Genomic DNA, 25,721 nt, shown 5'->3' with positions numbered 1-25,721 from the left:
CTGTTGAAAACTCACAGTAGGCTCAAACAGGGCGGGCTCTTTTGAATAGAGACAGGGCTAGACGGTGGTTTCCCAAATCTCTCACACATTTATACACAGCCACAAGTAGACAAACCTCATACTGTAGTTTCATCACTTGTGCCGACCAGCCAGCTGAGCACATGAGAAGGAGGAAGTGGAGAAGTGGGCGTGTGTGGTTTGAAATGTGTTCCTAACACACACACACACACACACACACACACACACACACACACACACACACACACACACGCACGCACGCACACGCACACACACACACACACACACACGCACACACACATGAATCTGACGCAGAAGAGGAAGAGGCATCAAATGAGTCCTACAGTAAATCTTAATAACTTCCACAGCTGCGTTCTGCTCACTATACGTTTCAATTCAGCTGCAGTCCATTAGAGAGAAGTTTTTCGTTCGTGGTTACCTGAGAAGTTATCATGCCTTTGACAAACTTGTGTGAAACAGCCTTCACGGTGCTCCGGCAGATAGAGCCGGTTCTGGTGCTGGAGCAGCTGGGCAGCACTCTGTTCGACACAGCTCTGCAGATGGTGGTCAAGGACCGGAGTGAGAACGCCACCTACCCCGATGCCCATCTCTCCAGGGAGGAGAGCCAACAGAAAGCCATGTCGGATTATTACATGATCTACAACCTCATCAACAAACTGACTCCGATTTTCCCCGCGATGCTCCTCGCAAGGACCGGCGACCGCGGCTGGAGGAGGGTCCCCATCGTGGTCCCCCTGAGCGGGTACCTGATGTCCAGGCTGGCGCTGCTGCTGGTGGTCATCTTCCGGCTCCCGCTGGAGGTGATGTTCGGAGCGGCGGTGCTCTTCGGGCTGTCCGGTGGCTTCTGCGCGTACTGGCCCGGTGTCATGACGCTGGCGTCGCTTGGTTCCACAGCGGCTGACCGCTCCAAGGTGGGTAGCCTACTTATAGTTTTGAATAAATGCAATGTAGAGATCTTACATTATTAGCCTATAGGCCAATTTTACTAAACAACAATTGAATAGAGTTAGCCTATACTTTCTCTTTTATGGATGTCACTAAGGCAAAACTTAGTAGTAGAAAACTTATAGTCCTATGTCAAAAAGTTTAAGTAGAATCATTTTGCGCACTGCAGTGTGCTGTGAGATTCTAAATCATAGACTATCTTGGCTATATGTCACTGATATCAATTCACTGGGGTGGACAGTGGGTCAGTGATTTATGCAAGGGTGACAAAGTAAAAACACATATCCCAAACAAATGTCAAAATAGCACAAATTCAAAGTTTGTGGTTTCTACAGACTAGTTAGACTGCTACAGTTTCTTGATGTTTCTTATTTTTTTGTGTTAAAGAAAGCCCTTTTGTTTAGGCTAAAACTAGATAACAAAAGCGCTAAGGCACAATTACTTTTTTTTAAGTTTTTAAAAATTGCTCTTAAAGTGTTCCTCCATCAGTCATCTACTGACAGAAGTAGCCTACAATGATAAATCAATTTCTTTCAGATAATTTATTGTAGCTAAAAAAATTTGCCTAACTTAATTACTATTACATTTTAAATCTACCGCAGGACAGGATACAAATTAGGCATTGCCTTGGTTTATATTCAAAACTAAATTAAGCATTAAAGCATGGACTGTGGAGGCCAATCAGAAATCAGGCCACTCCCCTGAAAATAGAATACAATGCTTGTCCAATTAGCTAGTCCCTTTAGCAGGGTATGGTTTCAACAACAACAATAACTTTTCAACTCAATATGCTACCTTGATGACTTTGTTATAATTGTTCCATAATTTATACTACTCCAGTTTTCAGTTGAGCATATTCCTAAAGAAAGTACTTTGCTCTCAACAATAAAATACTGAGACAAAAAAATATACACGGTACCTTGCATGGCATGTTTTGTATAAAAAGAGTAGCTACTGATACTGTTAGGTAAAAATATTGTATATCATTTTCTCCACCAATGCTGGTAACATAATATGCCTCCTTTCAGACTCGGTTATGGGTAAGGATATGAGGTCATCTTTAAAAGAGCTTAATCTAAGTCTATGTCCCATGCAGGTGATGATGAGGGTGGAGCTGCTGTATGGGGCAGCAGGTCTGGTGGCGAGCCTGGTGTCAGGTCATCTGTTTCTGCTGTACAGCTCAAGTTTGGGAAATGGAACAGCCCTTCTCTCTGTGAGCACACTGCTGCACCTCCTCTGCCTTCTGCACTCCATATTCCTGTTACAGGTCAGTGTGTGTGAAGAGATACAGATTATACTCCAGCCACTGTACAGATGTTTTCGATGTCTTTGTGTTTACATTTTAATACATCAGGCCTTGCTTAATGATTTCAAAACTCTTTATTTGGAAGCTGTTGTGACACATAAACAGGAATTCTACCAAAACTATTGGTAACCTTCTTCAAGGGAGGTTCTTTTTGGTCTGGCGTAATAAAGGGGTATGAAAAGTTAAAACTTAGCAATAAAGCCGCTTATATTTTGCAAATCTGCTATTTGCATATATTGTAATACTCCTGCATTAATTTAAAACAATGAACAGACACAAGGGTCATGGCCAATGGAACAGGTTACTCAAAGAAAATCAGACTGTCCTGATCCACACAGCAAACTGATGTGTGTCCCTCTAAATCTTAGGTGAAACTAGAGCCCAAAAATGAGCCGGAGGAGAACTGCCAGCTCGTGCCTCCAGACTCCATTAATGGACCGGTGGCTCCATTTGTGATTAACAAGGTGAACGTGGCTCTGTTGTTTGCTGCTGCAGTCCTGTACCTCTCTGCAGTGGGTGGAGCCATAGAGATACTGGGAATCTTTGTGCTGAAGGAGCCACTTAACTGGACTGCAACTCAGGTAACGTTTTGCCCTTGCCTGTATGCACGTCAGTTTTCTGTTTTTATATTTTATATATATATCCATTTTTAGGAATGGATGATGAAATAAGAGGGTTGGCTGAATCAAAATCGGTACAATAAATAACACTGTTGTCAGATTCATTTTGTATCATTTTGAATGCTCTTCTCCTTTTTACAACAACCCTTAACTTATTTAACCCCCCCCCCCCCCCCCTTTCCCTCCAGGTGGGTTATGGAAACGCAGCAGGCTGCATGATTTTCATCACCAGTTACCTGGGTGTCATGGTGTTCCGTCGCTGCGTCAGTGACGTTATGCTCATCCTGATCGGCATGATATCGTTCGCCTCTGGAATTTACTTCATGTCCTTTGTCACGTCAACCTACACATTCTACCTTGGTAAGACCAAGCACCTTAGAACAAGGAACCGTTTGTGACGAATTATGACTCAAAAAAATTCAAGTCCACTCTACAAAATGTAAAATACATCTCAAAAGACTAAGGAATCTGGAACCAGTATTTCTGCTTGATGAATCACTCTTTATCAATCCATCTTATTAATCTGTTATAGGTTCATCATTTGTTGTTTTCAGCATATTCTGTTTTGTTACATAATAACAGTGGCAAACAATTCTGTCCCACAGAAATGTTGGATGACATGTTCCATATGTGTTTATGTGACTTACTAATTCCACAAGCTGATCCATCAGTATTACATTATTATTTAGTTCCTACATGTTTCCTCTTTGTTTCAGCTTAATTATTTTCATTTTGCCAAAAGCAGAGAAAACAAGGGTTTCGTTCAGCAGAAGTTGCAATGAGGAAATGAATCAGTGTGGCCTGTGGTCTGGTCTAACAGGATTGTGTCTGCTGGTTAAACAAGAAATGACTGAGCCGGCTCATGAGCACATCCTATAGAAATGTATGAACCAATATGTGGAAGTGAATAGAAGCTTATTTCTCATTTAATAACAAGGACTGGATCATTGTGTTGCGTTTTAGCGACGCAGCTTGCTGAGAGAGAGATAGACATGCAGCCAGTGGAGTTGCCTGTGCACATGCTATCTATCCAGTTCTTCTTCTGCCTCAAACAATAGTCACCACTATTTAAATAATGTTTGTCTTTGTTAAAGTACAGAGCGAGCAGACATGATGTCAAACCATATAAAATTGCCTGTATGACATTGGTATTATGTCATTCTGGTTTTAAAGCAAGGATCAGTAGAAAAGTCTTTGGTGAAATAATCCAAATCTGGCAGTCGCTCCATGAGAGACCTGAGAGAATGTCGTTGATAATGACTGTGTTGGGTGGTGGGGTGTACAAAGATCTATGAGGAAGCAGAGGAGAATAAAAGTTAATCAGTGTTTATTTCCTGGCAGCTCGCTCTCTCAACCTGTTTGCTCTCATCCCGCTGCCAACTATCCGATCTCTGCTGTCACTGCAGGTTCCGGCATCCTCGTGTGGTGAGTAAGATACCTGTCTGTGTGTATGTGTATGTGTCAAAGTTTGACAACCCAAATATACAGCAGGATTTGTCATTAGTTTTAACACATTAATCTCAGAAATGTAAGAAATATGGCGCAGCCTAAACATGCTTATTCATTTTCAGTTTGACATTATGAAAGTGTCATTTCAGGGATTCCCAGTCAAAAAGACAACAACTTAAACGATTTATTTGACTTGGAATCCGTGGGCAGGGTTTGTAAAAGACAGTAAGGAAAATGTGAGGTGAAGCAGCCAAAAGCAGTCAGTGGATTCATATGAGGAGAATTAATGCCAGTTGGGGGCAAAAACAAAAGCAGGAGAAAGCCATTTATTTTACTCTCTTCTCTTCTCTCTTCCCTCATGAGAATGAGGGAGTAAGGGGAGGTAGAGCAACAGCTTGATCCGACGGGGGGGTGAGTGCTAGCCCCGATCAAGGCACCTCACCCTGGCTCTGCCTCGCCCGCCATTTTTTCCGAGACCTCTCTACAGACTTGTCTCTGTATTTCTGCGTTTTCTCTCAAGTTTCAATCGCATTTTCATTTGTTATGTTGGCACCAGTAATAGTTGCATTGTGGTTGAGGGGGCCAATACCGTTAACACTGCCTGGTAGATAGCAGTACAACACAGTACAACAGAGCCTTGGGTCTGTACTGTAGGTGGCAATGCTGTTTGTGCTGTGATGGCCATGTGGTAGATAAGATATAAAAGGTCTGCGTGGGGGTGGGGTGGGCGGTGAGAGCTAGCATGGAGGGCTAACCGTCCAGCCGTCCTGTGGTATTGTCGGACTAATTGGGCAAAACGCTGTTACCACTTGACAACCCTGGTGATGTTCTGGCTCTTGCTGCCCATAAGTGTACACGGCTGAGTTTTGGGGCCATGTGGTAGGGTAGGTAGTGTCTGCATTGTCAGTAGCTGGTCACTTGCATAAACAAGCTGGCAATGCTGGGTGGGTTGTTGGTGTTGGGATGAGGGGTTTCTTCACTGAGCGCACTAACCTTTTATTCGTGCACAAGTACCTTGAGTTTATTTCAAAATGAAAGAGACCTTTTCCTTGGCAGAAAGAAGTTACACAAAAACACACACACAGCATGGCTACAAATTATCCACTGACAAAAACCTTTGCAAATATAATCACAACTACCGACACCACGTTCTAGGCGTTACACGGGGTACGTGAAAAAAGTAGTGTTTTTGATTCTGACAAAACCATAATTTAAAGCTTCTGTGAGGACTTTTTAACTGGTTAAGAAACAGGCTAAAATCAATACTGAAAGTTCTTCATGATCTACAACAACAAACAAGACCATCAGTGAAGAGGTTAACTTTTACTATATATTTTTTTTTTACATCTGAGATATCTGCCGCAGGGTAGATGTCAGACCAAGGGATTGACTGTGTGCTGCTGAAACAGGCTTTGTTTACATTTTCCACAGCAAAGATTCTCCGGTGACATTTGGCTGTAGAGTGACTGTTCAACTGTGTGCACGAAAAAAAATATTGTATATACTGAAATTACTTTTTTTGTTTTCTTGTATAAGAATAATTATAATATTGGTGATCATCAGTGAGAATTTTAGGAGTGTGTCAGAAAACAGGAGGAAGTTGTGGATGAGTGATGACATCATGACCTTTCCTGTAAGTAAAATTGCAGTCTAAAGGTTGTGCAAAGGTGGGGAAAAACCCTTACTGATCCCCTCAACCATCTGCTAACAGTATGTGAGGGTTAGTGCATTTGAGGATTTACTGCAAATATGATTTTACCCAATGAATTTTATTTTGGTTGAATATCTGACAGAAACACATTTTCTATCACATAAAACTCAAGATTGTGGGGAACAAATGATGGTGTCCAACTCAACATCCATTGCCTGAAAAACATTCATTTTATTAGTGTTCAGATAATGTCATGTTTTCCTGCCTTCAGAAAAGGCTAGAGTACATGTTTAAATATTCTGAAAACACTTAATTTCAATAAAGTGATGAACTGTAAAATGTTGGATTGGGTTAAAGCAAATGATTTAGATTTCAAAATGAGAAGGTTTAGACATCTTAGTTTGCTAGTAAGCTAAAATAAAGTGTAGTTTTAGCTTTATTTTTGTGTGTGTATATACCTTTAAGACAGTTAAGCACACAAAGAGGAGCGGTGTAAACTGGAAACCTGCTGTCAGGCCTGCTGGGAAAGATGACGTATCAAAGCTTATTCTGCCAATGGTTACAGTTTCTCTATCGTTTCTTCTCTCCACATCTCCACACAACCTTACACATACAAGGAAATGAAAAATATAGATCCGAGGGAAGATAAACAAGAGAACCTAAAAGAAAATGATTTAACATTTCAATAACTTTGGTACAGAGTGTGTACTCCTATTCGTACAAACTGAACAAATAAGATTTGATTTGGTCCTATCTGTAAGCCCATTGGTTCCCAATTGGATGAACCTCAGGACCCACCACCATCTCCATTCAAAAAATCATGACCCAAGTTTCCAATTTTTTTTTACCAATCCGATTTATTTAAGAATGAATTGTGTAGTCTGGACCTCGTGTGGAGATATCATGTGACAGAATAAAGAAACTGAAAAAAAATCATGTTTGAAAAGCGCTTCATAGACTTTTTGACACCAGTTTTTGTCCTGGCCCACATTTACAACCAACTGAAAGTGGCTCTGCATTCAACTTTTTGTCTGTGCTTCCCCCTCCTGAACCTTATTTACCGACATATTGACATATCTGTTCTTCTTCCCATCAGGCACCACTCTTACCTTTCTGCAGCTGGCTCTGAAGTTTCCTGGTCTGGCATACCTCCCTGCCTTCACAAAGATCTATCAGGGAACCCTGAACTGGTTCCCCGGCTTTGTCTTTACACTGGCAAGCATCTTAACAGTCCTGGCAATGATACCCATCAGGTACAGTGTGGACCATATACAATGCCTATAGCAGTGATAACAATTGTGCTACCCTACAGAAGGGATCAGTGTTTGTTAATAGTTTTTACCTGGGTTTTTTCCCCCAAATTAAATTGTCGTTAGCCCTCTTAATGCTAACCCTAGCTTAGCATTAAGACATTTTATTTTTTTTAAACAAATGAATTACAGTAGTCAAATCAGCCCCCCCCCCCCCCCAAAAAAAAGTTGTATAATTACAACACCTTGTTTATCTGGTGTTGTTTTCCAAATCAAACTGCATTTGTGTCTTGTTTGTCCCTGTTTTTCTGTTCGCTTTCTATATCAAATACATTTGTTATCATTTTTCAGTCAATTCTGATATTCTGAAAAAAATACAGTTATTCTTATCAAGATCCTTCTTAGAGGATATTATTGAATTTATGCAACAACAAAAAAATGTCTACGTCCATTGTTCATATGAGGTACAAAGCTTAAATGAGATAACTAACTTCGCCCTACTTCTCCTTTCCCTCCAGTATCTTTGGCTGTAGATTACCTCTGAGGCGACAGTGTGACAGGATACAGGAAGCGTGATGTATTGACATCAGCAGCGACTGTCAGCTTGTGTTGGTACGAGGCAGACCGGGACTGAGACTTGAATTGGGCAAAAGAAGGATTGTGCCTATAAATTAATTTCCTATCAGGTTCAAACTGAAGACAGTTGAGGAAAGTCAAAGTTTGAATCCTACAAGAATGTTGCTGTTACAGGAGAAACTGTATATGTTTGTTATGACTAACAGACATAACATGATAGGTTTAAATGGGATCTATGCAGATTGACCAGACGTTTTGAATTGTCAAACTTTGAGAGCAACCATTGACATTTGTATAAAATGTGTCCTCATCAACACACTGAAGGTGTTTTTAAATGGAGATTTTGTTATAGACACATAAAGGCCATAAGCACCACTTAAAGACACACGATCCACGAATACATTGAACGTAGTAGATCAGCTCAGAATGGATCACATTCAACTTTCAGACATTATCAGACAGATTTGATCCAAAGTGACTGGAACCTTGTCGGGTGGTGACAGATTTCAGTCATTATGTCTTGCATATCAGGACCGGAACGATACATTGAAAGTTTCTGGTGAATGCATTAATAAGAATTTTTAATTTTTCACAATATTTGTGGGGGGATAAGGATTCACAAATCAGTCATCTTGAAAGGAACGACACAAACATTCTGTTGAATTTACAACTTCAATTTTGGGATCATTTTGTAGGTTGTCATATAAAAACTGATGCCGTTAAAAATATAAATTATTTCTAAATACATTCAATTATTATAGATGCACTTTATTGCTTATTATACTTCAAGAAGAGTTAGATGTTTACTGGATGGTGTTGAAAGGTTTTTCTATCATTATTTTTTCTGTTGGGACTTTTTTTTTTAACTTCCTTTCTTTGTGATTTTTTTTTTTATGTCCTTATGTGCTTTCTTACTTCTGCATTCGACACCACAGTGGCTAAAGAGTACAGAGTTCATTTCCCTGTGTTTGTATTTTGTGATGTAATAGCTTAATGATGAAGTCATTTTAATTAATTTTCTATTGATGTAGGAAAGAAAAGGCAATATGTCATTATGGGTCTGAATACTTCATGAATGCATTTTAATTCACTCGGTCAGTCTGACTTTTTTATGGTGTGTTTTGTAAGTTGATGTTACATTTGTTGTAAAGCACTTTCAACTGCATTCATCTTTTTTAAATTTTCATATACTGTACAACAAATGAAGACTTGTTTTTTATGATGTTTTTCAGTTGACACAAAATGTCACTTTTTTTTACAATAACTGTTCAGTAGTGATTATTACTTATATAGTTAGTGTTTATATATCATTACAATTTTATTTGTTGAACTTTTGACTGTTTGCCATCAAGCTTTAAGTTGTATAAAAGCTTTGTTTAGTTTCTGATAAGAATACGTGTTCGTTCTAATAACATTTGGTTTATTTAAAGTTAGCATGATTTTGAAAGTAGCATTCCCTCTGTGCTCCCTCAAAAGCCACGCCCCTCACTTACATGCACAAGCGCCATTGGTCCAGAAACAGACCTCAGCTCATGCTTTGAGTGTGGGCTCGTGCATGTAAGGGGTAGAGAACGAGCAGGGAGAAGGGGAGGCGTGATTGATTCATCAGATTGGTACCTCGTGGTAGACACTGGTCGAAGTTTTTACATGCTTACAACTGCTACAGATTGCTGATTTTCTTCATTCCTTTTTTAGAGCACAAGAATGATCAATTTCTGTCAGGACCCAAAGAAAATTTCAACCAAAATCTTAAAAAGTGTATCTGGAGAAAATAACCAACCCTGCATTCAAGACAAACTGGAATATGTTTGGTGGAATTTTCTTAAATGCTGCACATTAAAAGATTTAAAGTTTACATTTTTGAATTCTTTATATCAAGCTCTCATTTTTTCATTTTCAGAAACATCTCACAATCACTTCCTGGTAGACAATGTTAATATACATAATTTAAGCAAATAAATACTTTAAGCTATAGATACAATCTGAAAATTGTACATAAGAAACTAATGAGACTTGAGCAGACACGTGTGAAATGCATTCGTTCTTTTATTATTGGTCCAATATATCCAAAAAGTCTTTTGAGGTAAAGATAAATTGCATCAAAACAACATCAATATACAAGCTTATTTATAATTACAACAAGATGTTATTAACATCCAAATGTACAATAAAAACTCTGAACGTAAACAGTACACACTGGGAGGGAACCGAAACGCCTGAAGCTGGATTCACACGTTCATTAGATGGCTGACCTTTAACCTTTTATACAGGGTTTGATTGATAAAAGTTTTTCCTGTTCTGTAAATCAGAGTTTCTCTTCATGTGTGAATCTGTGTGAAGACAACAGTAGGAAAAAAACAACATGGACATTTGGCTTTGAAACATTTGATTTGAAACATTTAATAAAAAACAAACATTATGCCATGCTCTCCCATCGTATCAGCCACTGTCTCTGTTTGCAGATGATGCCTTTCTTTACCTTACAGAAACAACTTTCCAAACTGGGACAGAGATTGTGTCCCGACCAACCTAACATCACAGTTTTTTTAGTCGATATTGGCCCTTAAAGAAAGACATTTAGATTTTATTATTAGCATTACATTACATTTCTTTCAGGGATTTTAGTGCAAAAATAAATCAGCAGGCACACAGCATCGAACGGGTTTGACAATAGCTGTGAGTATAAATTATCTGGAGAACTATTGCTGGGGCTCCAATGAGAATCTAAATAAAATGGTTCATTTCTCATTTTTTTGGTAACTAATGGTTTACATTATTATAACAAAGCTTTCAAAATGTGTTATCGTATCTTTCACACATTTCATTAAACCCACAATAATCTTCTGTTCTTTTATACAAAAATAGACTCAGCTGTGCCGTATAATTCAGCTGTGCAATAGAGTATATTGAATATACAGTATGTCGCCATTAGAGCAAAAAATAATAATTCAGCAAGTCGAAATAATCCCAAAACTTGTGCATGATCAGATCAGGTCACTTCATCAGGTCTGTGCAGTTTTTTTTTATTCACACCAGATAGCAGGGTAGTCTGTGGATGCACTGATGCCTCTTTTTGTAAAGTCACAGCCATGATTCAGTGTTCAACAGACAACAAGTACTGCTCTGAACCAAGAAATATAACATGCCTACATTTAAACTTCATGTTAGACTGTTATCGAGTGAATGTGTTCATGTTGTCTTCACTTGCTTACAAAAAAAGTGCTCCAAAGTAGGTACCTTCGTTCTTTGCTCTATGGCGATGCGTTGCTTTTATTAAATCAATGCTGAACAGCAGTGACTCAGTTTGAAGTTTTGTTAAACTATATTAAAATATCTTTACTTTTGGTGGATATTTATACAAATGAATAAATATCTAATATATTAACAAGTTCCTTAAAGTATGACTTTAGAAATAAAAAGTGAAATAAACAGATTACTCAGAAGCTCAGTTTTTGAACACCTCTGTCGCTTCATGGTGAGTTTTAAAACTACAGTAATTCAGCATCAGTGCATCCGTACTGTCTGCTACAGTCTGCCACACAGAAAGCTTTTCTCCATCTTACTAGATTTTTTAAAATTGTCAAAAAAAAAAAAAGAAAGTCTTCATTCGTCACCTTGTTGACATCTGGAAATAAGAAGAAACATAGCTGCTTTTGCTTTTCGGTCGTGGGTACAAAACGTTGGACAAATAAAAAGAGACCTGTCAAACCGAACGAAAAACCGGTCCAGAGGCAGCTACCATCACTGCCCCTCACTGCTGCCTTACAGCGCCTGCCTGAAGCTACACTGAGAGCAGGCTGGGACATGAGCAAAATAAAAAACACAGGGTTAGGGAAAGTCAAATACAATCTGACAAATACAAAAAAAACAACTAAAACACAGCAGTTCTGTTTACATTGAAGCCTCTGGTTACATAAACCTAAAAAAAAAAGAAAAGTAATATCAGCACCTTATTTCTGAAAATTCTGTTCAGAGAAGAAATCATGTTTTTAAATCAAACAAAACATTATTACACTTGTTAATGAATACATTGTTCATGTTTATGAGGCTACACCACTGTGGGATCTGCACCACAGATGACAAGGGAAAACAACCATCTTTGCCAATTGGAAGAAACAACAGCGGTTCTTCCAGACCATTCTGGTGTTCACTGGTCAAGTTTTGGCTACTTTACGCTAAGTGTAACGAGCTCGAAGTATTGCTGAGGATGGAGAAGAGTTGATTTCTGCTTTAAGGCCACATCAGCAACATTTTAACATGCCCGCCCCCAAAAAAAGAGGAAAGATGACGCAAAAGCACTTAGTTCATGAACTGTTACGTTGACTCGCGTTTTGGAACCATTTGTTTCTTCACCTCGATCAAAATTTCCCATAAGTCACAGCTGTGCTGACCCTGCCAACTCTTCAGTTACAGTTTTCTATCAGAGCTGAACTCTGAAACCGTTATCATTGTGCTGAGTCATCTTGACTCCCTCGGTGTTTTCATGACACAGCAAAAAGGTCTCAGAAGTTTCAGAGCTCTTTAATCCTCTACACAGTATGTTTAAAATTAACTTAAAAACGTATTCCTTGGACGTTTAACTGTAGGCTCTAAACCAGTGGTTCTCAACTGGTGGGTCGGGACCCAAAAGTGGGTCGTGGAGTCGTTTTCAGTGGGTCGAGAAAGTGTGCCTGGAAAAAAATAGTTCATCTTGAAAGTTTCAAAAGCCTAAACATCACTTTTAAAACCATTTTACTGTTTTGTTTCATCTCTTTCTTCTGTAAAATGTTTTGTACTGTCTGAGGTCCAAACTGCACAATTTTCCATAAAACAAATCTCATTGGTTAAAAAAAAAGAATCAAAATTTTGGTCGCAATTTCATATTAAGGAGTTGGTGGTGGGTCCTGAGGCTAGACCAGTTGAGAACCACTGCTCTAAAGTCTGCACTCTCCTCTAAAGCTTATTTCAGGTAATAGACAGCTTGACACAAATGTTGTTACTACTTTCAAATGTCCCAATGCAGAATTTACTCCTTCAGATTTGTCATAAAAATAAATGTAATTGAGGCCAATCCCTGCAGAAACATGGCATCTGATTTTAAAAAGTGAGTTTAAAACATTACACACTCTTGAAATGAAACAAACAAACGAAAACAGACTCTCACAGAGTTAATATTTACCCTCCTGTGTGCTTTTCATTGGGTAAATCTTCTCCGTCTGTGCCCCAGAATTCCTAACTGAGTCAAAGCCTTCGAGTGAAGAACAGAGACAAATAACCTACTGTAGGTATAAATGGCCATGATTTAACACACACACACGCACGCACGCACGCACGCACGCACACACACACAGATGTGATATGAAGAGACACCAGCAGGGGTAGCACACACCCTTTAGCCGACAGAAAGAAAGCTATAAGCAGCTTAACCACCAGGTGGTGCTACAGGACACAAATGTATGACCAAATCTGCTGCATCCTGCTTCATGGAGTAAAACCCAAATTCACATCCCTACTAAAGCTCTGCATTCATTTTAGATTGAAATGGTAATTTGTTTCACGTCTATTTATCCATACTGATGAAGATCCAAAATACATCCTAAAGTTTCCCTTTCAAAGAACTAACTAGACACGTTTGCAGTTGTCTTTCGCTACTCCTCCTGCTGTTAGTCGTTCCATGTTTTGCTTCTGGGCGAAAAATGACGCGGTGTCAGAAGCAACGATGCCACGGACAGTTTCGAGTGTCTCATGTTAAATGTTATTATAAAAAAAGTATAAACTCTATGAAGTTTTGGAAATCAGCAATGGATAGCGTAAAACGTTATGCATCACTACATGCAAGAATAACAAGTATAGTTCTTAAAGGAGAGGGGGTTCTGTTGTGAAGCAAATATCAGTCTCCATTCAGCCAAGAGCTGTTGCTTAACATTTTGTCTTGGAGATGTTCTGAATACTTCATATTCCAATCTGCCCACTCAACAACAAAAAAAAACATCTTAGCTTACTGCAGCACTGAAGAGTTATCCTTCACATTTTGCTTAATGTGAATAGGTGGAGAACATACCGACCATACGCCTCTGTGAGACCGTGGTCAAATAAACAGAAGCAGCATTGGCAATCGACTGTTAATTGGAAATTTGAAGTAGAAAAAGTCAATAAGAAGAAAAGAAATACAAATAATGGAAAATGTCTGTACATAGTACGTGTCTCCTTCCCATCTCCTCACTGTGCTTGAATGCACCTCTTGTTACCTCCTCTGCAGGTCAGATCTCGGAGAGTACCCTCCCCTCCAATACAATCAACTCACAGGAGAACAGCGGCTGAGTCCGGCAGGAAATGTCTGCGGCCCGCTTGGTCCTTATCCTTGGCATGACAGAGTGTGTTATACAGATAGGGAGGAAGGCAGCGACATGACGGGATGTTTCAGTTCGTCTCGCTCGTTTTATCCTCAGTCTGTTTGTCCTGGAGGAGGGTTATGAGCGACTCCCACGCTGCCTGGCTCTGCAGAGGGTGGAGACGGATGAAGACGGTTGACAGTTAAAATATATGAGGTGAAAGAGGGGGGAAAGGGAGAAAAATGTAGCGATACAAAAGATTTATTTCTCAAGTTATATTCCTTGGTACATCCAGCAAGTGCAGCATTGATTGGTTGGTTGTTGTAACATTTCATTAGAAACACAGATCATTTCCCTACTCTTGTCCATGTAACTGCGCTGCTCATATATATGTACCTGTATGCTCCTGCTGTGTCTCCCTCTCTCACTCTTTTGCGGGTTGAGGCAGCACAGCACGTTAAAATATGAAATTAATATTCCCCTAATCCTACTTGGTTACAGAAGGACACTCAAACGATGAAACCTCGGTGTATGAGAGCGTTATTTAAAAGTTTGACCTGATGTGAGAAGTATCACTGTGCAGTAAATATTATATATTCATATTAAGAATTACGATGTGGATAGGTAAGAGTCAGCTGAAGAGAGTGAAGCAGCAAACTTCACTGTTTCTATCTTTGGATTTTTTAATGAGTTACATTAAAACCTAAATAATGTAAATAATGGCTGTTTCAATGTTTCTAGAATGTGAACATCTAATGCAGTGAAATGCAATTAATGTATCATTTTAAAAGATCATTTACTGTGATACATTTTTTGTTTTACTTATGACATATCTGAAGACACTTCCACTATAAATAATGTCATAAAAAAATAAATGATAATACATGTCATAAAGGGTTTGAAACTCATTCTATTGGAGATCGGTTTGAGTGAGATAAAGGTGGAGCAGCTGCTATACACAGTTACTTAACGGTCAGTGTTTTATTATGAACATCACTTTTATTTCCATGACATAAAAGAGACAAAAAAAGCAAAGTTTTTTGCTGTGTATTAAAGTGCTTTAAAAAAAAAAAATCAGAAATTGGAATTGGCCAGAGAAATTGCAATTGGTACATCTCTACTTTGCATATTTTGTTTTTTTTTCACTGCAGGAAATATGCAAATAGTCCTCCTTTTCGCATAACAAGTTGACTCCAAAAAGGTAAAAAAATGGTGATTTTGTCAACAGTTGAAAAATAAAAAGGAAATGGTCATCAGGATGACTCATTTCTAGCTTCTTTTTTTTGTAAATCTTCTGCAACACATGTTTATATGTTATGGTTTTAAAATAGTGTGAAGAAAGGATTGGAAATTCTTGACCAAGCCAACAAAGCACTAACTTATTCTTTCTGCTTTTGTTCTTTTGGTAAATGACATCACAGTTGCAGTCTTTTGCTTTTTGACAGCTTTCGTACCTTTTCGTATTGGTTGATGTTTTTGTCAGCCATGCCCGTGAGGAGCTGTTTGAAATCTTGTCTCTTGTTGCTCTGCCAGCGCTCCCAGTCTGCCTTCAGGTCAGCGTTAAAACACTCCACTTTGTCCTGGCATTTCTCCACCTCCACTGGTATCTGTGGCGAGACAGACAAAGCTACAACTACAGGGGCCTTTAGGGGACATGATACAAGAGACTACAGGTTCCTGGACTACAACCATGGGGGTCTGGGTGGTGCAGGAGTTTAAGAGGGGAAGGTTGTATCAGAGAAGTCCACAAAAAAGACTTTTATCAATCTTTCATCTCATATTCTGAGAGTTTTTTTAGTGTAGTGAGGATGGCATATGAGCCAAATATACTTATCCTGTCAGGGTTAAAATCTTTTATTTTGAAGAGATTAATAACCCTTATTTTTAAGTTAAAGTTAAACTAGTTGATTGAGCTTAAAATATTCCTGCAGTCACATTATGTGCTAACCAGACAGAAATGAAGAAATCTTGGGGAAACTACCAACACTCTGAACTCTGGACACAGAAATGTGCGCTGCAGATTGAGAAGAGAGGAAAGAGGAGGCTTACTGGGGTTCTGTCTTCCTGTTTGCGCAACACGGCTGCTTCTAGCCGGCCTTCGTACTCCGCCTGGCTTTGGTCCCTCTTTCTCAAAACATTCTGTAAGCAACCAGGAAACATCAACACAGTTATATTTTTGTTCTTTGATTGTGACACCAATACTGCAACATGTATGTGAGAGACAATAGGTGAAAAATATCATTCAGATTGAAGATGCTGGATCAATTGCTTGGGGATGGACAGGACGTGACACAGGCAGAATTGCAGGTGCTACTTCCTCTATTGGATGGACAAAAACATGCATCCCTTACACAATCTCGTGTGTGAACAAAAGAGTGTTTTTAGTGGGAGGCTACGGCAGCTAAGCTGCAAAAAGGACAGATTTAAAAATACTTTTTTACCTACTGACATTTTATAATGACTCCCCTTTAAGTAAGGACAGAAGACATTTAAACTTTTAAACTTTAGCCTGAGTTGCATATATCATATATCAAACTGTATTGTGGGCTCATGTTTTTTTGTATGGGTGGGATATGTATGTATATATGTGTTGTGTTGTGTGTTTGTATGTATGCTGGCTGCTGGAACACCTACATTTCCCTGCTGGGATGAATAAAGTATATCTTATCTTAACTAAGAAAGCCATGAACAGTGTACTAATAGTACATAGAAAAGGATCAATGAGTGTTGAGATGTAAACTTTCTGCATGTGAAATCAAACATATATGAGGATACGTTTAAGAGGAAGACACAGGTTAATCCTTTTATAAAAGCTCATCAAACAATAAAGCAACTCTGTTACTTTTTATACTATCTGTACATTTGTAAACTTTAGTATATTCTCTAAATTCCCATAAAATCCTTGTAAATTTGAGTGTATATTTTTCTATCTTACATTTGAGCATGAATGTTACCTTACAGTTCAAACAAACTTACACACATTTGAAAGAATTAAAGGTTTTATATTGTCATTAAACATTATCGTCAGTGTTACACAATCTGTGTTCTTTTATTCCAGTGCAAAAACTAGATGAACATGTACAATAGCCATTCGATCTGCAGAGTCCCTTTGCACCTTTAAGTAAAAGCTAAAGACCCAACTCTTTCATGCATACCTACGTACTAAAAGATATCACTGATGATTTTGAGGACAACGATGAGGATATTTAGGATGGTTTTGTTTGCTGATTAGAACTCTCAAGAGCAGCAGTCGATGTTATTGATGTTAAATTAACTTGAATTCTTTTTTTAAAAAGTGCTCTGCCTCAATGCACTCCCTTTCATCACCTGTGTGTCTGATCGGACTCAAAGCTGTTTGTTTACACTTCAGGACATTGTTTCCTCCTCTCTTGATCCTTGCTTGTGTTGTACTTACTCTCTGATGTTTGGCGCCTTGGATAAAAGTGTCTGCTAAATGAATTGTAGAATATATATATATTTATATATATATATATATATATATATATATATAAATAAATAAATAAATGTGATGTGATAGAAATTCTGTTTGTTTTTTTTATTATAAGAATTAAGAGAAATAAGAGTCTATTGGATAAATGATGTGTAAAAGACAAAGTTCGATCAAAACTGACATCATAGAGGTGGCGGTGATGTGGTGGTTAGTGCGTGCGCCCCATGTACAAAAGGCTGTAGTCCTCCGGGTGGGCAGCTCAGGTTGGGGTCTGACCTGTGGCTCCTTTCCTGCATGCTGTTCCCTACTCTCTCTCTCTCTCCCTGATTTCCAACTCTGTCGACTATCCTTCCTTCGCAATAAGGGTACAAAAAGCCAAAAAGTTAATCTTCAAAAAAGTAGTTCGTTTTTTGTTCTACATTTGCTGCAAAAAAAAAAAAAAAATTACTGTCCCATGTTTTTGAGTGTGAAAAGTAAATAATACTATTTTAAAGATTAAAATAAGTAATAATATATTGTTTCATTTATTGTTATGTTAGTCAAGTTGTTTTCAAGACCATGGTTTGCAACAGAGGCAAAGTACCACCCACATAGACTAACTGTGCTGTAAGAAGATCAAACAAAGAGACACTTAGTCATGCTTCTTCTCACCTTCATGGACTCTATGTAGAGGACGTACTCTCTGAGTACAGGCAGGAAGTCCTGGCTCATGGTCTCACACTGCTCCTCCAGAGCTCCGCTGCACGTTGTCACGCAGCCGGCCACGCCCTCCAGGGGGCGCTGCAGTTCTTGCTCTGACCCCGCCCAGCTGGTGTATACGGTGCCATACTCACGTAGCTCTGTCAGGTACTCTGGTGGGGTGGAAGAGTAAAATAATGTTTTTTTTAAAAAAGTCATGCAAGAGTTGAAGAAAAGTTGTGGGCTTCCTTGCTAAAAATGGATGCTAATAGTCTCTAATAACATAAGCCTCATCAGGAATGAAAAAGAAATCTCTTAAGAAATGTTCCTATTTTTTTCAGAGGAGCTACAGAGGTATTGGCATGTTCAACTGTAAAATCTATATTTGTAATTTACACATGGGAGAGAATGATGGCTGAACGCCAGGCTGTGGAGTCGAGCATGCGTGGCATTGGTTGGTTTCACTCTCGGTGTTAAGCTCACAGCTCTCTATTATCTACAGTTCCCAGAGTTTCTATCTTATCTCCTCCAGTGTGGAAACCGAACCCTTCATTTATCCTGCAGAGTTGTTTGAAGACTGCGACTAAAGTCAAACCTGAACAGATGGTGGCAGAAAGCATTTTGCATAGCAGATCACTTATCATGCATGAGCAAGGCCTGCACATATTAACTGTGCAACCTCAAGGCCCCCAAAACGAAACACTCCCACCCTCAGAGGGTCAATACTGCAGATACATTCATAAAGCCTGGTGTAAGCCATCCAGCTTAAAGCTTAACCTTGTTGCAACATGAGCTAACCACAAGCTTGACGAAGCAGAAACAAATGACTGCTATTAAGTTAATGGACTTTTCTAGTCTTCTGACGACTAAAAGCACTTTTGATGACAGAGGTTGCTTTGTAGTGAGACCACCAGAAGTGTCTAATCCCATTCATACACCGCCAACGAAGCAATACCTGACTGCTCTTTGAGGATCCTCTGAGCGATGCGGTCGATCGTTCCCAGTTTCTGCGTGAAGGTGTCCAGGTATTCTCCCATGGCGCAGAACTCAGCGGGTCGCGCCCGTAGCTTGTATCCTCCAGCTACGTGCTTCACTGACTCGCCCACCTTGGTCAGCAGGGCCAGACCCTGGCGCTTGTTCAAGTCCTGCAGAGGCACAGTGACAACACGAAGTCACACACACACACTAACATGAAGTAACCAATGTTAGAATATATTCAGAAAACAGATTAAGTGAACATGAATACTGATTATGTTGCTGTTTGATTAGCTTAAGAATTTTTAGCACACATTTTTATGTTGCGATACTGCTCTATACTCTCTTTTTTTCCAAATGCAATTAATTCACTGCTGCTGCGTCCTCATTTCCTCACAGGGATCAATAAAGTCTTGTCTTGTGTCTCAGCTTCTTAGAGACCAAATTTGTGAGTGATGGCAGATACAGAGAGCACACACACACACACACACACACACACACACACACACACACACACACACACACACACACACACACACACACACACACACACACACACACACACACACACACACACACACACACACACACACACACACACACACACACACACACACACACACACACACACACACACACACACACACACACACACACACACACACACACACACACACACACACACACACACACACACACACACACACACACACACACACACACACACACACACACACACACACACACACACACACACACACACACACACACACACACACACACACACACACACACACACACACACACACACACACACACACACACACACACACACTTGTATTTTCTGGTATTGCTTTGTGCTAACAGATTGCTGCTGAGATAACTTTTTGTATTTCACCACGGTAACCTTCATAGTACATCCTCAGTGTCAAGTATTGAACAATTTTGTTGCGAAAAAAAGAAAAAAAAAAACATGACCCCCCCCCCCCCCCCTTGTTGTTTGCATCACACAGCCAGTGCCAAAAAGAAAAGCTGACCAATGACAAACGCTGCATCAATAAATTATTAAACTGTTGCTGTTCTTTAAAAAAAAAAAAAAAAGTGCTCATGGACATGAATTCTTACAGAAAAACAAAAGAGTCTCCTAAAATAGAATAACAGTGATCTATCCACGCTTGTTTTGGCTCACCTTGGCCGACAGGAAAGCGTTGAGATGAGGGTTGAAGGAGAGGACGGGATGGTCTGCAACCCGCTTCAAGAACTTGTCCAGAGCTTTCATCCGTGTCTCAACAAACTCCTCCGAAAAACGGTCGACCACGCCTTTCATCACAAACTTCTCCGGCAGTGGCTGAAGGCCAAGAGCGATGAAGAGGAAGAGAGAGAGAGGAGGCAGAGCAGAGAGAGTGAGTGAGTGAATTCAGGGGCTTTTTCTGGAGGGACAGCGGTTTACGTTGTGGCTAGTTTTAACCTACAGGGATGAGGTGGGTTGGCTGACTGTCCTCCAGCTTGATCCTCAGCCAATCAAAGTCCTGGTAGCGTCGTCGCACACAGTACTCCGGCAGGTCGAACTCTATTCGAGTGGTCTGAGGAAAAAGAGAGATATTCGCTGTGTGACCTGGCAGAAAAATATTATTGAAATACTTAATACTCAAAGTCTAATTCTTTCTTACCTTTAGTTTAACACAAACACTATATTGGACACAAATTCCATTATGTACATTTCTCCTGTTTCTATTTTAGCTCCTAAAAGTTTGAACAGTAAATTAGCACACAGCAGTATGACTTCCAGGAGACGGTGGGGTTGCCATGTCTCTGTTCACCTTAGCCCATTAAGGAGTACCGCCCATGCGTACTGACCTTGAAATAAAGCTGACAGTGCACACACAGCCACACAGCCACACAGCCACACAGCCACACACACACACACATTCTGTCCCTGACAAGACAGTGTTAAAGGACACCCCCCCCCCCCCCCCCCCCCCCCCGCCTCCTCAATTAACACTTTGTGTTCATTTCAGCCCGCGATATTTGTTCGGGGCCTCTGAGCTTAAGCACCGCAGTGCACATAGCAACTGTTGTCATGACGCCCGAAGACTTCAGGCAGCATCTCCCTCTTAATGGGTTTCTTTCATTAAAGCATGGACAAGGCCTGTAAACGCTATGATCCCTTCCTGAAGGTCGGCACAAATGAAGCTACGCGAGGCGGAGTGATGACCCTGACATCGCCCTGCTCTGTTTACTGGCAGAGAGAGAGTTGAAGGATGGAACTTAGATTCCACCTCAACGAAAATGGACTGGATCCATCTCCTCACGAAAGCATAAATCTTTCATGGGAAGATTAAGTGAGTTAAGTTTTTTTTTCCTTATTGGAAGTTTTATCTTCAACAGCCCCTAAATGCAGGGGCAGTGTAGGTGGGGCTGCACAAATCCAGGTTTAGAGCAAACAGGTTAGTCATGCTGGACTTTAGTCTGCGCTGGAATAACGGACATTTGGACATTTAACATGGAAAACCGAAGATTTCTACATTTTATATTGCTGTCCATTAGCTTGCTCTTGGCATTTGGATATAGAACGTTATTGAACGCATCATCAAGGAGTTTAAAAACCAGCAGAAAAACTCAAAATAATAAACTAATATGAGTAAGATGATTAATTACCTCAAAATGGTGCAAAGATATGAACTGCTTGCTTTGAAAAGTGATTAGTAGTGATATCAAAACATGAACCACTACAGAAGATTGAAGGTTTAAGGTAACTAGTGTTACTATGACAGCAGCCAATAGCAGACCTTTGTGGAGACCCTGTAGGTGATGTAGGTCTCCATGGTGGAGACGTGCTTCTTTGGGTCGTCGACTGTGACAAAAAGGTCACGGGTTTCTGTCAGGGCGTAGTGGTCCCGGCCATCTGCTTCCAGGTCATCGTCCAGCTGCAGCCTGTTGAAGAGCGAGGATGCAGAGGCAGGGCTTGACGTTTCAACTGGCGTGCCATTGGTCAGCCCGGCTTCCTGCAAAAAAAAAAAGGAGACAACGGTGACATCAAATTCAGAAACTGCAACGAGGGGGGGGGGGGAAAAAGCTGTAAACAAAGAGCCGTTGGATCGATGCTGATGGTGCCGCCGTTGTTTCTCTCTGTCAAAGGGGCTCTTATTCAGGCTGCTGCTGCGTACACACCCTACATCATCTGACACGGCTCTCCTTTTTCTGATTGAATGATGGATGAGGGGAGAGAAGTGGGGCATCTGTGGACCGCAGACACATTTTCACAACCTTAACAAAACGAGAAAAAAAAAAAGACACCCACTGTTGGGAAACAAGGGGCGAGGTACTGCATCTGTAGGCTGACAGAAGAATTTTTTTTTTTAAAATACAGCAACACTTTTCTTTGGGAATAAGTTGCTCTTAAACTGTTGAAAAGGTGTTGATAGACTGACGCTCATTCACTGAATATACATGCTGCTGGACTTTTCCAAACACTCGTTGTTTGTTAAGGCATCAAGTCGGGAGCAAACATCCAGTTCCCTCTCAGGCTCCATCAGAACACAGCACAAATAATCAGAGAACCTATACAAAACTAATCACTGGACAAAAGTGGGGGTTGTGTAAAGCATCGCCTTAAACAAAAAGAAAGATGTTTTCGGGTTGTAAAAATGTAATTATTAGAGAAAAGATATATAGATATATATGCAATAAGATATTATTGCATTTGTATGTATAACTGCATTTAGAGAGGACTAATAACATCCCATTGGTGAACATATGGCACTGCAGCAACAGAATGTTAAATAACAGAAGTGGGGGAAAAAATCATTTTCAGTAAAAATTGAGGTTCTTATCTTCTGAGATTTTAAATTGATTTTTTTTTTTTGGGGGGGGGGGGGGGGGGCTAATCAGTCGCTCCCTGCTAAGTGCTAAAGCTAGCTCTTTAAATCAGTAGAATGCCAAATGGAGCAGCAAGAAATTCAGCCAGTATGTACTCATTCAAAAATAGACTTTGAATCCATGAATCCATGAATCCAGAATCTAAATCAAATCGTGAGACACCCAAAGATTCCCAGCCCTAGTCGAATGTAAACAAAGACCAACATGATCGTCCTGTTAGAGGAAAGAAGGCAAAACACAAGCAAATAAGGCTTTATCAACAAAATAAAACAACTAACTGAATCTCTTATTGTCATCAACATTCATACTACCAAATTTGATTTACCTAACTGAGCAAAGTCCTGAAAACACCTGTGATGAAAACATGAGGAAGGGAACAGGTTAAGGTGCATGCTGCGGAGAAGCAGAGAAGCTAATGTTCAACTTTAATCACTTTTTCTGCCACACACACACACTTCTTCTCTGAAGGGACAGAAAGTGAGACTCCTCTCTCTCTCCTCTCTCGCTCCTACAAAAAAAAAAAACACTCTGGAACTGGCCTCACTGACCCAGACACACATCTCCTCGACACCATTATCTCCTTTTGCCACTTTTACACACACATTCAGAAAGAGACAGGCAGCCTGCTGAGGTTGTAAGTGTTTTTTTTTTTTGGGGGGGGGGGGGGGGGGGTTTACACTGTTGTGCTAACATGCACTGGTAATCACAGCTCAGTTGATTGCTTAGCGTTGCGTCATTATATCACTGTGAATGAACAACCAGGCCACCACAGCACAGATCTATCAGACTGTCAGTAATTGTGGGAGTACAACAGAGGAGATCTGATCTGATTTGAAGCGCATGATAGGGAGACTTAATGTTCAATAATGTGAATTCTGACTTGTTTTCTGAATATGACACCATCAGTCTTGGCTCACATCATTTCCAAGTGCCTCGAACAACCAGGATGCTGAAACCAAAGCAGCCTAACAGGAAGTCACCCATTTTTGATTTCACGTATTGCTTTCAAACACCGACAGGCATTCCCATTAAGCACAATATTATTCATATTTCGGGGGAACACAGTTAAATATGACGACCGAAGTCATGACCAAACTCTTTTTAAGTGTTAGGAAACAAAGAACACGTCACAGTCGGTCCATTACACAATATGGCTGTTTACAATGAGGTATTCTCTATTCAATACAAAGAACATGTGATGAGAATCCACTTGTTGCTTGAGCAGTATGTTCAGCCAATGTTCAGGACAATATTGCTGAAACAATATTTTTACTTTTGTTTTTAAAAAGGTTCCAGTCTAAACTGATTTATTTATAGTAAAGTAGGCGGGGATACCTTTATTAATGCTACATTTATACATCAGTTCTTTTTCTTTTCTCACTTCAAGAAATAAAGATGGTGAGATATTTGCATTCTAATGAACAACATTTGGTACTTATGATGAAAGCAAAAGTGAAAATAAACAGTATTGTAAGAATGCAATGTTAAGAAATCCTTCTAAGGTTGATCTGGACCCATGTCAAACTCGCTTCACATTAAGCCCACACTCTCACTTTTAGTCTCATGTTATTGAAATGCGTTTGACAAGCATTTGAAATGTTTCATGATGAGTGGACTTTCACCCACACTGGCTCTGTTTATTCATGTATGGCAATGAAATGAAAAGCAAAATAACGTTCACGTTTAAAGCAGCAGTGTTGCAAAGGTGCAAACCCAAAGAGGCTTCATGGCAATAATTAACTGCAAAACCAAACCAAGGCGGCCGATAAGCATGTTACCGACAAACATCTGGCTTTCTGATTTGTTTGCCAGGTTCTGTCGTTGTTTACACAGTCAGCCTACACCGTGTCTGATGTCTGGAGTCTGGTGTGTCAGCTGAAGTGTACATGGTTGATCTGTGCATTTTGTGTATCTGTGTGCATTAAAATCAAGTTTCCCCCTTTATTCTACTTACTGTTTGTGCTTGGTTGGTTGAGTTGTTGTATTGAGGAAGATGTACGTCTCTCTATAGCTTCTATTTATTTTTGCAAGCTTCGAGACAGCTGCTGAATCTGAGAAGGATTTTCCATCCAACACTGATTTGGGGCAAACTCAAATTCTAACCTCCAGATGCAGGGTGTAAACCTTGTAAACCAAAAAGCACTAAATGGAGACCTTGATTTTGCAATTTTCTGCCTTAAACTTTCATCAGGTTGCTACTCATTTCTTGATTGCTTCATCCATCAACACTCTTTGCAAGCTGGACGCGTGTCAGTGTGTCGTGTTGTGTTTTCCCTACGTCCCATTGGTGTTTACAGACCAGTTTCAGTGGACCCCAGCAGACCCACCTTATCGCCTCCGACGCCGGCGGAGAAGGGCTCGTCGGCGGCGGACAGCGGGTGAATGATCTCCGCGATGGGCTTCTGCCCCGAGCTGGCCAGGCCTTTCGGAGCGCCGACACTCATTCTCCAGGAGGTGGGGACACGTGTTCCCCGATTCTCCGCGGCCAAATCCCTTAGTTTACAACAGAAAGAGGGTTTTTTTTTCTCTCCCTTCGGTTCAGGTCTCCTCAGTTTGGATGTTACACCCGCTAGTTGGTCACATCTGTCAGC

General features: G+C 40.1%; 2 protein-coding genes across 2 annotated transcripts; one reads left to right on the top strand and one right to left on the bottom strand.

The window, feature by feature from the left end:
• Nucleotides 1-300: 300 nt before the first annotated feature.
• On the top strand, nucleotides 301-11,209 carry LOC132992585 (solute carrier family 46 member 2). Its single transcript, XM_061062011.1, has 7 exons — nucleotides 301-950; nucleotides 2,081-2,251; nucleotides 2,659-2,871; nucleotides 3,099-3,270; nucleotides 4,252-4,335; nucleotides 7,107-7,263; nucleotides 7,779-11,209. Exons 1-7 carry the CDS (start codon nucleotides 471-473, stop codon nucleotides 7,834-7,836), a joined length of 1,335 nt encoding a protein of 444 aa, XP_060917994.1. The 5' UTR covers nucleotides 301-470; the 3' UTR covers nucleotides 7,837-11,209.
• Nucleotides 9,865-25,721, bottom strand: snx30 (sorting nexin family member 30). Its single transcript, XM_061062013.1, has 9 exons — nucleotides 25,458-25,721; nucleotides 22,041-22,256; nucleotides 20,724-20,834; nucleotides 20,441-20,599; nucleotides 19,232-19,421; nucleotides 18,250-18,449; nucleotides 16,197-16,286; nucleotides 15,602-15,754; nucleotides 9,865-14,313 (listed from the first exon to the last, which is right to left on the bottom strand). Exons 1-9 carry the CDS (start codon nucleotides 25,572-25,574, stop codon nucleotides 14,236-14,238), a joined length of 1,314 nt encoding a protein of 437 aa, XP_060917996.1. The 5' UTR covers nucleotides 25,575-25,721; the 3' UTR covers nucleotides 9,865-14,235.

Source organism: Labrus mixtus, chromosome 17 (genome assembly GCF_963584025.1).
Source record: "Labrus mixtus chromosome 17, fLabMix1.1, whole genome shotgun sequence".
NCBI classification, from domain to species: Eukaryota; Metazoa; Chordata; class Actinopteri; order Labriformes; family Labridae; genus Labrus; species Labrus mixtus.
Note: the sequence above shows the minus strand (reverse complement) of the source record. Positions and strands in the feature narration are given on the sequence as shown.